Genomic DNA, 14,182 nt, shown 5'->3' with positions numbered 1-14,182 from the left:
TCAAATGTAAAAGAAAAAAATTACATCTTTTTAAAAGAATGGACTGTGGAAGCCTCAGTCACTTTGAGTAGTTTCTGAACAAACTGATTTTTTTTTTTCCCCCAACTTGACAGATATTTACATAACAAAATTGTGAAGTAATTGGAAAGTGTTAATAGGCAGAAAGGCAGATTTATTCTGCCTATGCGTAAGTTCCTGTGTCTAGAGGGGCCTCAGGACAGGCAGTGGCTGTTATCGGCTGCTTTCTGGAGCTGTGTCTCTAAACAGATCCAGGTACCTTCTCAGCATCTGCCTGCTTTGCTGTTACATGTACCTTTCATGCAGCGTTGGTCCTACTGCATTTAAAACACACGTCTTCTGCTCTATTTTTAACTGGGGGCTCCTTGCAGCAGTGTTGACTGGGAGGCTCGCTGGAGGTGCTCGGAGCAGTAACTCTGTCCTGCCCTGCTTCCTGGCTTGTTCAGGTGGACGTGTCCTCTCGGTATAGAGTAGTGGGGACAGGGAGGGGTGGTTGCCCTACAAATCTTGCTTTGAGAGCGTAGCATTCCTTTACGCTATTGTATCAAGTTCAGTTATGATATTTATGGGAAGAAAACCCTGTAAGGAATGAAGAAAACAAAACAGGTTTGAAATTTGCTTCCTGTTTAATACCTTTGATCGTGGGGAAAAAACAGTTTATCTACTAGTATGCTGCACAGTGTTTGATGTGAAATGAAAAATCCACAATGAGTTGGTTAAAAGCCTTGCAGTAATCAAGGAAGAAGAATTATTAATTCTCTGAAGGGGTCTGTGCTTATGGTGACCTACTTTACAGCTGCAGTATATCTCATTGCTGCATTGATACCAGAATATGAAAAATCTTAAAATATGCCACACATGGAAAAGCCACACACGTGAAAGAAATGCACTGGCCAAAATGCTGGTCATTTGTAAAAATATTTCTCCATAACAGTGTAAACATGTAAATATACAAATGTCATAAGTAAAACTGTCACTGAGGTGCAGAGTTAAGTACATGCTATATCCCTGCTCTCACGCTTGCATCCTTACCCACTGCGTCTTCCACTGCTTTAGGTGCCTTAGGAAATAGTAATGTTGAGTTCTTACTGTTTTCCCAAAAGTTAAAGGGTATGGAAGCCTCTTGTGAAATGATACTTTCTGATTTCTCATTGGGGAAATGAAATCTCCTGGTTTTCCTACCTGCTTATTTTTAGAACAAGTGGAATGGGGGAAGGGAGAGGGAGTGAAATCATTTGTGTGGTGCTCTTATCTGAGTGAGCAGTACATAAATCTGCTTCTGAGTTAGAGATTTGATTCCCCCCACCTGTAATTGGAGTGGGTGGTTTCTGTTAGGCTGCTAACACTTTGTACCCACTCAGATATAATGATGCGAATAGAGCCTATTGCCCAGGATGATGTACTGAATACTAAAGGCTACAGCTGGAGTGATTTTACTACATATGTTACAGGCTAAAAATGTCACTTCTGCATATAGATCGGGCAAGGAATATGATGCATTTGGCCCTTTTTAATGTGTGAAAGTAGTCCATTGTTACTGCATTTTGTTTCTGATTTCCTCTATGCTTTTGTCGTCTTTCACTACACCAGTATGCCTGTCGCTCTTTTGCTGCAGTGTGAATTCAGGTCAGCCAGGAACAAGGTAACAGCACTTTTACACTCCAGGTCATTATCTGACTCTGATGCCTCCAGTCAGTTTTTCCTAGAGATAAATCACAGCAGTTTGAAAAAGGGTATTGGGGGAAGTCGGTAGCACGAAGCTGTCGTGCAGAGCATTAAAACTGTGAGCAGAATTACAGAGCATTACGTCCAGTATTTTACAGGACTTCACCACTTGCTGGTAGGTCTTGCCACCTTCTGAAGCCCATTGCACATGCGGCTCATTCAATGAGGACAAACATAGCTGGCTTCACAACAAGAATGAATGCTCTCAGCCATAAAATTGCTTGGTTTGTTGGGATTGAGTGCCTGAAGCCCAAGGTTCAATAGGATCAGCACAGAATTCTGGAGGAAAAAAAAAAAAAAAGAAAAAGGGGGTGGGGGGTGTTCGGAAGCAGCTCTTTCAGCCCCGAGTATGGGAGGCAGCGGTGTGACGTGGTTTCATGTAGGGAATGGCTTTTCAGAGTACAGTATTCCGCTGTAATAAGGAAAATTCCTTATTACTGACATAGTGGTGAAACAAATCACTAGTGAAATGGTGGAGAAAACTAGATGATACAACTGTAATTTAAATATGACTGACAAATGCATAATGGATCATTAAACTGGAAACTGATGATCTATCACCCAAAATATGCATGTATATTGTATGACATAGATTTAGTTTTCCTAGCTTTTCTTTAAATTCTGGAGAGTTTGAAGCTTTAGAAGAAGTTTTACAGAATTCCTGTTCTGTAGGGCCATGTGATAATGCCCAAGCACTTTATCTATAAAAGTTGTGGGAGAAACTTGCATAAAACTTGCACAGGCTTCAGGTAGGTTACAGGCTTTTTTGAGAGTACATACTTGTAAAATAAGGGGTACATTTGTAACGGATTGGACTGATGGTGGTGATGGAGTGCTTCTATACAGTGAAACTAGCTGATTGTTTAGATGAGAACATGAAGGTGATAAATCATATTTGCTACTGCATGCAAATGAATTAAAGGCAGGCCTGTTTAAAAAAAAAAAAGAAAAAAAGAACATTATCAAGAATCTACTTATAAAGAATTCTAAACCTTAATTAGCAAATTTTATTTAAGTGCTACATGTATGATCTTGGAAAATTTTACCTGGCAAGCCTTCTCTCTAACAAACTTTGTAAGCAGATGTTAACTAATGCATAATAAATACCCTGTATTGTAACCTTGACTTAGACAGGAATAAAAAGGATCTTGCGCTTCAGCACATTTCCTCACTGGTCTCAGCAAGAACTCAATCCACTTCCCTCCCAGCTCCCACTGTTGATTCAAAAAACATTAGAACATTTAATGTTTGTTTTCCACCTATGTATATTTAATTATTCCTTTTTAAAAGATGTAGAGAAATGGTCTTTTTAGAGAGCGGTTGTCAGAATCGGCAGATTTGGGTTCCAGTTCCAGCCCTGTCACTGGCTGACATAATTTTAGGCAATGTGTTAGATAAAATCTCTTATCGCAGTGTGTTACGCATTCACCCACCAGTGGTTTCTGAGTGCTTCCTTGCTGTTGAGTTTATACAGAAAGCATCTCGTGAACTTCACGGTATGTTTGTTTTGAAGCCATACCATCTTTCTATCAGATTTGGAACTACGTTACTGAAGCTTGAGATCTGGGGTATAAAATGTTGACAGCATTCCTTAGCTCTCATATTTATTATCCCCCCTAAATATTTTGAAGCTGAAGTCGTTAATGTTTGGTGGAATGCGGAACAGCCAAGCGAGTGCTGCAGTAGATCCCAAAAACATCTTGATTAAATTAGAGGGGAGGTGGAGGGGAGGAGGGCTGGAACAAAGAGGCCGTTGAGAAGCTGGCACGGCGTGCTGGGAATTTATGTTCCAGCGAGGGGTGGCAGCAACCTACAGCTCTGCACATGGTGCATATACACCCTGTTGTAACAAAGGAGTATGTGTGCATGTGTGAGCGTGTATGTGTATGCATGTGCACGCATGCATGCTTAGGAGCGCGGCTTTTGCTTTCTTGTTTTGGGCTGAAGAAGAGGCTTGAGAAAGGCAGCTTGCAAGAAAAATGTTGAGGTTGCAAGTTAGCACTCCTGGGCAACAGTTACTGTTGTCACCTTGCTGAAATAATTTTCTTGTTCTCTTGAGTGCAGCTGCTAATTTTCCTGATTTGCAGAGAAAAGGCAGCCTGTGTTTATCACTGATCAGCGCGTACCTTTGCAGCAGCACAGGTGAGGTTGTGCTGGCGCCCTGCTCTCCCCGTTCCCCAGCCTCAGGCGTGTGGTGGGCTCCCATGCTGTGCCATCTTCCAAGAGCATTAATGATGCATATCAAACTAGATAATCTCCCAGATCAAGAGGAGAAGTGTTTAGCCCTGATGGGATAAGGAGGAGACAAGGTTTGTGGGGGCACCCCCTCCCCACATGCACACACAGTTTATTATTGGAGCCCATTAGATAAGATTTTGTTGCACAAGTCCTTCCTCAGGCTTTTTCAGGGATGTACAGGTAGAGTCTAGTTGCAGGTACAGCCAGGAATAGATAATAATAAAATCTATCAGATTTTCTTTTGCCTTTATTTATTGCTTTTTCCTGGAAGATTGTTTACAAAATGAATCATTCTAAACTCTGTCTGCCTTTGAAAAACATTATATAGAATTTGATGTTGAAATAGAGACTGATACCTGGAGACGTTTGCAACCGCAGAGACTGTGGTGTTGTTTTTCCTTGGCATGCATTTTATTCGTAATTCCGCTCCACATTCTAGCGTGATCTTGAAATCTCTTATGCCTGTGTGGTGATGGTAAAGATCAGCAGCCTTTAACCTGAATGCACTTTGAACTCCGTGGGACCTCAGAAAAGTTCTCTGTGTGCATCAGGTCCACCACCCTCTACAGCACTTGAGCAACAGCTTTTTTGCTAATGTCCAAGGCATTTTCTTTTGACTTTCCCAAGCTAACTGTTTGCTTCCTCCAATGTATTTTCATCTATCAGGGTCAGCTAGCTCAGCTTTCTTCTCCTAAACTTTTTTTTTGGTGGAATCAGTATGGGGAGCAGCATTAAATTAACAGCGTTCATTGCATAGCTCTTGTTTTCATGACACCTATGATCTATCTTACCTTCATCTTAATGTAAGGTTTTTTCCAGTCCAGCAATCTGGCAGTTTCTTTCTGGAGAGCTCATTTGGAAGCACAGAGAGTTTTGTGTTTTGACAATTTGGCACTTACACTTCTTTTCTTCTTCAACCTGAATATGCATTAAAATATTCATTTTAATCTATTTCGCATAATTGATGCTTCAGCAGTTTGTACAGTGAATGAGCAATTTTATGCAAGAAATAAGCAAATGGGCTGAAAAGAGCCGGGTGAAAGGCAGATGATTGGTCCAGTCCAGGCAGTTTAACCAGCACAGTGAAGCGTGCTGCTGAGAAGCTCCTTCTGTGTGAAAAGTTCAGTGCTCAGGGCATTTAAAACAGACCCAGCCAGTCACTTTCATTAATCATCTCCAATGTTGAGAAAAAGGCAGTCATAAAATCTTAGCGACTCATATCACTGCAGCGATGAGCAGCAGCTTCAGCTTTTTTTTTCTGCTTTCAGAGATGGAAAAAATGCAGATCTTGTTTTTGCAAACTCTATTGGGGATTGGGAATCACCAGCTTTTTTCTTTTCTTTAAATTGAAGACTCCTCAGAAAAAGCAGGTTGCTCCCCTCTGTCAGCGTTTGCGTCAGACGCTTGTTTTTCCAGTAGCACATCTGGCCACCTGGGGAGCAGGTTTAGGAACATGGGACTGGAATGTATGAAAATGCAGAGGACCTGACCTTGGATGCTTCTACTTGTACGTCCCATTGCACTGCCGACAGTGCGATGCCAGGCTGGTCTGAATGGGTCACAACATACATAAACAGTCTATAATAAAACATCTGTCATCTCAGGAACACAGTAAACTGAGCACAGCTGAACTGGACGGTATTCAAAAAAGGATAATTTAAAATTAAATTATATGATCTTTCTCTTTTTGCTTTTTAATTTATCAGTATGTTGGTTTGTGTTTTTTTTTTTTTTTTCTCATGGCTTAATGCTATCTTGACTTCTTAGGCAGAAATGCTGGTTTAAGTGTGGGTTTGTCTGCATTACCTCTTTATCTTTTTCTTTTCCTGAACTTTGTAGGCATAAATAATCTCCAATTACTCACCTGGATGTCTTTTATTAATAAAACCTCAGGAAAAAAAGTGGAATTTGGTGTGCTTTTATCTCTTTCCTACACCTCAGAATGATTAGAGCTATGAAATTACAGACAGGGGTTTAAAAACGTGAAAGGTTGTACTGCAAGGGCTAAGACTGCATTTCAGAGATTTCTGTCATTAAATGCTAGTAACTGTTGGGATTTTTTCCGGTTAAACATTTTCTAGGAGCAAAGCTGTTGAAGCTGGCTGGCTCCCATGCAGCCCAAGCAGAGACATCATTAGTGAATGTCACGTGGAGCTGGATCCGTCCTTTCCCTCTGGATAGTGTGTGCGGTCGGGTTTTTTGGTTTTGACGAGGTAACAAATCCTGGTGTGCCTGTCTGCTCCCATCTCTCCATCCGTTGGGGGAGATGCTACAACAAAAAACTTGGGGATAGACCTCGCCCCCGTAGCTTTTCCCTGCGCTTCCCAGAGCTGCTGGTACGATTCCTTCCCTTCCACCAGCCATGTCGGATGGCTGACAAAGGCAGCTCTGTTTTATACTTCTCTCCCCACCCCCATTTCCCCCTATTTTGGTACCCAGCTTACAAGGTTGACTCAACGGCCTCTTCCTCCTGTGGTGGGCTGTACCGCACTTCATGTAAGAAATAATTGCCCGTTATCTTTAAGTTTGGGGTTTTTGAGGGAGCTTTCCCCTTCAGTTGTGTTTTTGGCCCAGTACATGGTGTTATAAACAGTCGATGATTGATCTCTCCCATATCCCCTCCTCTTCCTTTTTTTCACCTTAAAGGGTGCATTGTATCACGCTCTGAACCCAACAGCTCTGGCATTTTTGTAATATGTGGCAATCTCGGCTGCTCGCTACAAGGCAGGGATGATAACCAGCTCCCCGTCAGAATGGATATGGATTTTCCTGGAATTTCAAAGGGATGATCGGGCGTGATAATGTGCGCCACAGAACAGGGTTGAAGCAGTAAGTTAAAACCATTTCAGCAGCCTGTTCGAGTGAACAGGATAACAGTTGGGACATTACTTCTTGGAGTCTTCAACAGCGAAGAAGGGAAACATCTGTTTGGGTCTAACTGTAACTTTATTGGCTTTAATCTCTTTCAATAACTGTAAGCTGAAAGATGTAAATTGTATTACAAATACAGAGATTTTTCTTGATCATTTATACTTCTGCTATAGAAAAGGGGGATTTGTTAAGGTTTGTGTGCACGGCAGTGCTGTGCCGCGGCAGCTGGAGACGGCAAGGCTGGAGTGTGTGCTGCACCTTTGCTTTGCTTTGCAAGGTGTGTCAGCAAATGCTGGCTCAACGTGCTTTTTGATGTGTCTGAATTTCTCGGCTTTTCTCATGGAAGCTCTTCAGAATGCGAACAGTGACAGTTTTAGCATGAAATCCTGTCTCTAATGGAGTGAAGATTAATAGCACCATTGAACTCATGAAGGAAGTTGCTTCGCCCTCCTTTGCATACAAGCTATATTGCATGCAGAAACGCCTCTTCAAAGAGGGCTTTGCATACAGAGGTGCCGTCTGTCAGTAATTATGGATGCGCGTCTTTGGACATTCCAGTGTCTTTATTAGAAAACCAGAAGCTTATCTGTTCCTGCATTTAGCTAAAGCCAAATGTGTGCCAGCACTGGCTCTTCATGCAGTAGTTGAGTCCAATTGCACACAACATAGAAGCGCTGGCTGCTTGTTACCTAGCAGGGAGTTTAAATAAGTAAACATATTTTTAAAATCTGACACTAGGCTCCAGGCTGGTTTGGGTGTCAGCTGGTTTTGGCAACCAGTCATGTCTGTCTACATCTTTTTTTTTTTTTTTCTTTCCCTTTTCATTCTACTGTTTTAGTGAAGGAAACAAGTTCATGAATCATATAGCCTTAGGTTTAACTAGGCAGCTCACTAATGCAAGTGTCCCTCAGGACAGAATGATTTGTATTGATATGGTTAAATTGTATTGTAGTCGTTGTAGTTTTTAAAAAAAAAAAAAAAAGCCAATTGCTTTTTCTATTGAGGTAAATCCCATATTGATTTAAAATTTGAATGGAAATGGGAATGTATGCATGTAAAGCCTTGTCAGAGTAATTTTTTTTTTTTTTTTTTTAGTGTTGATGTTGTGGTTCTTTTTGTGATGAAATACAGAAGTGAAGGAACGTTTGCCAGAGGAGGCTAGAGGGTGTAGCAGGCTATTGTGGTATTTGTGGAAGAAGAGGTAAACTTTTGGTAAATCTCATGGAGACTCAAAGGAGAGATTGTGCACCTGAAAGCATGTACTTTTTTTTTTTAAACTCTGTCTTTATCATACAACACTAAAAAAAATAAATACATTGATGTTAACACTGTGCTCAAAAATGGACTGCAGCTCTGTATAGTTTTTCAAATACAGTCAGCACAAACTCTAGTTGGATCAAAGCATCTCCTGCAGTACCAACAGGCAAAAAGACCTGCTGTCGAGCACATCTCCCTGCTCCTCCAGACTTCTCTGTGACAAACACTGCTTCTTCAGCAAGCCATTTCCACTCCAGTATCCAAAAGTATCCAACAGTGACTGTTGCTCTTGTGAATCCGGGAATAGATAATAATCTGTGCACAAGGCTGATGAGGTGAGAGCCGGCAGACACTGCAGTAAGGTTTCCCTCCTGGACCCATCTCCATAAGTAACACCTTGCCAGATCCCATCTGAGCAACCTCGTTTCCTCAGGAATCGTTACGATGGGGTGGCACTGGCAACTCGTGATGTGCGTGTGGTCGAGGGACAAGGAATAAGGATAGGAGGGGCTGGCAGGCAGTACCGAAGGGCTGGCAGTGAGATGCAAGGTCAAAGGAAAGAGCAGCAGGACTGCCTAGAGAGATGGGAGTGTGAAGGAGGTGGTGGCCGGCTGTCACTGCAGCCTCAGAGTCTGGCTTTGTCAAGGAGGTACCTTACATCAGCAAAATTGAAGTATTGCCTGTTTGGTGTAAGATGTTCAATAAAGGAAGATCGTTCCTGTTGGCTTTCTTATCCTGCATTTCTTCAGCTTCCATATCGAGCTGTCCTATATTCATAGTCTTGCTTGATCCTGCTAAAATGGGCAAATCTATGTGTTTCCAGGCTTGTAATGTTGAAAATCCCACGTTCTCTGGAAATTTCCCTGTCTCCATACTGTAAGGCTTTTCTGACTGTGCATATATAACGTTTCAGTTTATTAATACTGTTTGTGCAATTTGACCATAAGTGGCTCTGGGCTGAGCAGTTATTGGATTTGCTAGCATAAATAGCGGCGCTTAATTGAGCCTAAATTATTTGTAGATGTGGAGCATGCTCACTTCCTCCGCCTTTGTACCGTCTTCCCCAATTAACTTTCGTTTCTCTGTTTTGTTGCAGAGCAAGGAAGTGGGATTGCAGCTCCAGGAAGACTTGATGAAGGTCTTGAATGAACTCTACACGGTAAATCAAACTGACTTCTTGGCATCTTTTCAGGCAGAAGGAAGAAGTGTTTGACTTCTCCCAGCCTGCTGTTACAGCAGAGGCTAAGCACCAAGACTGATAAATGTCTGCAGTCTTTGCAGTTTGAGGCAGCTTGCATTCACCAGTCTATAGAGCACCATAAATCTTACTTTTTCACTGTATCCTTATATTGTTTCAGGTCTGTAAGTGTTGGCTCCACTTCTCAAAGATCTCACCTTAGCGCACGCCTCCTATTAGCTGCAGTGTTGGTTTTAAAAAGAGTAAGAGATACTAGAATTATTTCCAAATACGCTAAAAATCTTCAGTCCGTGGTTTTGTGTGGTCTGAGCGTACAAAAGGCAGCATACAGCTTCAGCGGGGGGACCCACTGTGTTTATTTGTTCCTCAACTCTTTCAGCAAAGCAGCTCCCTTTAGAGTAGTAGTCTTCCATCTGTGCTTTTTGCTTCTCAGTATATCCATTGGAGACACCAAGAAAGAGGCATTGCCTTGGGAAGGAGAAGGAATGTGTTCATAAAAGTTCATATGCTGCTTGGGGATTTTTCTCCTCACGTAGATGAATGGAAAAGCCTGTTGTTTGATTAAATTTTTGCTTTCTGCAGCTGTTACTGAGCTAGTTCTTGTTTTAAAAGCAGAACCTACACATGGTTTTGTTGCTCAAAATGTCTTTTCTTTCATCCTTCCCTAATGATACATTGGGTCATTACACTGAGGTACGTGTTATTTCCTTCATTCTTTCAAAAGATGATCCAGGGATGTTTCTCAAGCCGTGGCATATCAATCTTGTGATGAATTTCGGTATTAATATCAATGCTAGAGTATGGGGGGGGGTGTCCCTGAAATTTCCCATATCAACAAAAAGTATAGAAGGCAATTGTTTCATTAGAGCATCGAAGCCAAATATTCAGATTAATCTTTTAGGAAAAAAGGGAGCTTAGGAGTAGGAAAAGGGAATTCATTATGTACCAATGTTCCTGCTGCTGAAATGGCAGTGGAAGAGGTGAGACTGTGAATCCAGTTTGTGATTTTCCTCTTTTTCTGCATTAGAGTGTTTAGCATTGGTGAGTCTTTTCTGTGGGCAAAGAGGGTTTGTGCTCCTCGGCAGGAAAGACAAGAACGAGCAGTACGGTGGAAGCTGGAGGCATTTTGAAGCTGACCTGTGGTTCAATGTACTGTCGCTGTAGTTGTTAGTGCAGCCTTGGTTTACAATAGTATGAGCAAACTGCATTGTGCTCATGTTCCTGGAAGGCAGAGAATTTACTGCGGGTATGAAGGTGGCTTTGTAAATGTAGCAGTGCCTGTCATCAGCACTGCCTACTCTAGAAATTATTCTTTATTTGAGGGCACAATCTGATTCAACTTTTGAGTCATGTACTTGGATGGGATCCTAAGGAAGAATGTAGATCTGTCTCTAAACACAGACTTTTAGGAACTGAGATTTATTTCTAATCCAAGTTCACGTGACTGGTTAGTGGCGTTTACATAGACGTAGGTAATCATTTCTGCATGCCAGGAAATGGCAGAAGAGTAGTAGTTACTAAGCATCCAACTTACCAAAGCAATTAGGCCAAATGCACTGCAGCTAGAAACTTAAGCAATGCACTGAACTTAATTTGAGAATTCGTGGTCATAAGACTGAAATCTTTAACATTTAACCTAGCAGCAAATTAAATCAATTTTCTGATCAAGTGAAAAATTCTATGCTATTGAAGTTTGAAAGTGTGAATCACACACTTATTAAAAGGAGGTTTTTTTCTTTTAATGACAAAAAACTTGGGACCAGTTAGTAGCCTAACCCTAATAATGGAAAAATGAGAATAATATCTGTAAATAAAGCCCAAATTACAAAACAGTATTGCTTTCTAGCCTCTGCCAGACTAATGTGACAGATCATTGAGCCAAATACCAAGTCGTGATAATTTCTTTATCACTGGAAGGAAGATCTTCCAGAATTCAGCCTTTGATAACCAAAGCTGGGGTATTAGCTCTTTTAGTATCAGTCCTAGGAACTTGATATCTATTTATTCATTCCTTCTGCTGCAAAATTTTAAATTGTCCCTTCAACAGAAAATTTATTTTCCTTTGAAAAAGCCACTTCTGCTGATCCTATTAAAAGATACTTCTTGCTGGACTCAATTTAATCACTAGTGGGATTGCTTTCATTGGTACTTTAAGAAAAACACTTCCACAAACTAACCTCTTGTTCTGCTGGGTATCTGAAGGATTGGAAGAATTCATATTTTCAGGCAAGATGCGTGTCCATGAAAATGGACAAAGTCTTTAGTTTCCCTACGCAGATGAAATACAGAGGCTTGTTACTTGTAAGTTTTTGTCCTGAATTGCCCCGTTCAATCCGTCCCCGACTGTGCTGTTGCCCTCAGCAGGCACTAGTGAGTCAACAGCAACCCCATCGCCAGGCACGGGGCAGGCAGAGCTTGTGGTTGCCAGTGCGGCACTGTCAGCAGGATAAAATCATTCAAATTGTGATTTCTTTTTCTGCTTCTCTTGCTTTCTGCCAGTTCCACTTTCAGTGATAGAGGAAAAGAAACTACTTTGCATCTATTATTATAAATGCCTGCTTTATAGTCTAAGCATATGCAGGAGCTGAAAGTGTGTGTGTGTAAATTATTCAGAAAGTCTCTCTTTAATACAGGCTGCGTTCACATTCTCTTTCATGTTTAAATACAATGTCTCTTTGTATCCGAGAACCTTTGCTGATCACTGCATAAAGAGAGAGCATGCGTCCTACTTATGTAAAGTTATGTTATGGTTCAAACTAAGGTGAAACAGGTATAAATGGGTTTTAATCTAAAATCAATCAAATTATTTGCAAGTGGGATCTTTATTAATGCTGGAATGACACTATTGGGGTGTCTTTATGCAACTTTACTTTTTTTTGTCCCCCTATCAAAATTATATCATAATAACGTTTGCTTTGGTATGGGAATTGAATTGCTTTGCAGTTGTGGATAAAAAAAGCTAGTTTATATATTATGCCCTTTGTTTTTTTGGTTCTGTTTTCTTAACACAAAGCTAGACATGAATATCCTATGAAACAAATGGGGGGTTTTTGTGACTTTGGGGGATATTTATCTATATTTACTAATAAAAAATATGCTATAATAAAAGTTGTCCATATAGTCCAGGGTCCAGGGAGACCTGGACCCGAGCAAAAGAACCACACCCATTAATATTTTTATTGCACAAGGTGAACAGAGGTGCTTTTACATATCAAATTTGATTTAAACAAATCAAACCTGAGTTGCTTTTGCAGCCGTTGTGTTCAGACTATTGATTTGCATACAGTTCCTCGAGACTTGTGATGTTTAAAGGACTGATTCATCCAGATGAAAAACTGACAGGCATCCCTTCTGAAACCTTACCTGCTGATGAAAAGCTATCATTTTCCAATGTTGGCATATAATTTTCTTTGAATAGTAAGGAGGCTGCATTTAGTCTGTATCTTTTTTTGGCTTTTATGACTCCTTTACTGGGTTGTACAAGAAGGCGCATGCCAAAGTTAAACAAAGGAGCAGCTGCAAAATAATCCAATTTGATTTCAGATTCCAGATTCATTTCAAGAGCCAGTTTCATTCGTGCATCTTCTGTCATGCTTTTTTGAGATGTGAAATTTCCCTGAGTGTTTTGCCGGTTTAGGTATTTCTAGCTCCCAACTAGCAACCAGACTTGCTGGTCACTGTCCAAATGCCTTTGCTTAGTTAGTATGATATCTTTCATTTAATATAAACATGATGGACAGCTATAATGAAATAGTTATGTTAAAGAAACTTACAGTTTTGGGGAGCGCACTGGCCAAATTAACAAAACAAAAAAACCCCAAACAAACAAACAAGGTGTTGCAGTTTGTGACTTCTTTCTTAGGATTTTTTTCCTCCCTCCTAGCCTGTGAGCTTTCCAGGTATACGTATAACTGTTCTCCCTGAGACTTGGTCATGCAGGTAGAGTAAGGAAAAACATCTGTATGCCTAGTTTGTTGGTAGGTAAGCTCATTTCTTCCTCAGCAAATCAAACCGTGGTGCTCTCTGACTCTTGTGTATCATTTTCTGCAGGTTATGAAAACCTACCATATGTACAACGCTGACAGCATCAGTGCTCAGAGCAAACTGAAAGAGGCAGAGAAGCAGGAAGAAAAGCAGATTGGGAAGTCGGTGAAACAAGAGGACAAGCAGACGCCGCGCTCCCCTGACTCAACTTCCAATGTCAAGTTTGAAGAAAAACATGTTCGACGAAGCTCTGTCAAAAAAATAGAGAAAATGAAGGAGAAGGTACTTCCATAGCACTGCTACTGCTTGTGTAGAGTGCTTGGGGAGGGGACCTTTGCAGTAGTTCAGCACAGGAGCTACTGAGTTCCCTCCTTTGTGACATTCAAATGCAAGTCTCAGTTTTTGTACAAGTTTTAAACATTCAGGTTTAGGAAAGGCAAAAGCTAGCACCAGGTTTCTTTTAGGACAATCAAATACGCGTTTTTTATTATCCCAGGTTATACAGGCGTGGCACAGAAAGCTAAAACGAGGTTAGAGTATGAACGTAACAACTGCCTTCTTGGAAGTCATGGTTAACATATTTTTTTCTTGTACAGAGTGCAAGATTTTTGTTTACCATTTCATGCCAGCTTAAGATCTGACCTGTGCTACGGGGAGACACGCAATCCCAAACTGACTTCATGGGCAGAACCAGCTGCCTTAGCAATCGGTCAGTCAGTTAAGTAGTTTGGCGCTAAGATTCAGACCAATAGAAGGTGAAGAGGTATTTTTGGATTGATTTAGGCTCTGAAAGGACCAAGTTTAGGTCTAATTTCTGCTGGAAGAGGTGGAGTGCCTACTGCAGCCCTCAGACTACATACGGGCTTTTAGCAGCCGCTCTGGTAGTGCTGG

At 41.1% G+C, this 14,182-nt stretch overlaps 1 protein-coding gene across 3 annotated transcripts in view; it reads left to right on the top strand.

The window, feature by feature from the left end:
- Positions 1-14,182, top strand: part of SRGAP2 (SLIT-ROBO Rho GTPase activating protein 2) — a 114,455-nt gene that overhangs the window by 52,925 nt on the left and 47,348 nt on the right. For all 3 annotated transcript variants that reach the window (XM_076358257.1, XM_076358256.1, XM_076358258.1), the window contains exons 5-6: positions 9,206-9,268; positions 13,358-13,573. In XM_076358257.1, coding sequence (XP_076214372.1) covers positions 9,206-9,268; positions 13,358-13,573 — 279 coding nt within the window. The remainder of the gene's footprint in view (positions 1-9,205; positions 9,269-13,357; positions 13,574-14,182) is intronic.

The sequence above is a fragment of the Aptenodytes patagonicus genome, chromosome 22 (genome assembly GCF_965638725.1).
Source record: "Aptenodytes patagonicus chromosome 22, bAptPat1.pri.cur, whole genome shotgun sequence".
In the NCBI taxonomy this organism is placed as follows: domain Eukaryota; kingdom Metazoa; phylum Chordata; class Aves; order Sphenisciformes; family Spheniscidae; genus Aptenodytes; species Aptenodytes patagonicus.
This window is presented reverse-complemented; position numbering and strand designations above follow the sequence as displayed.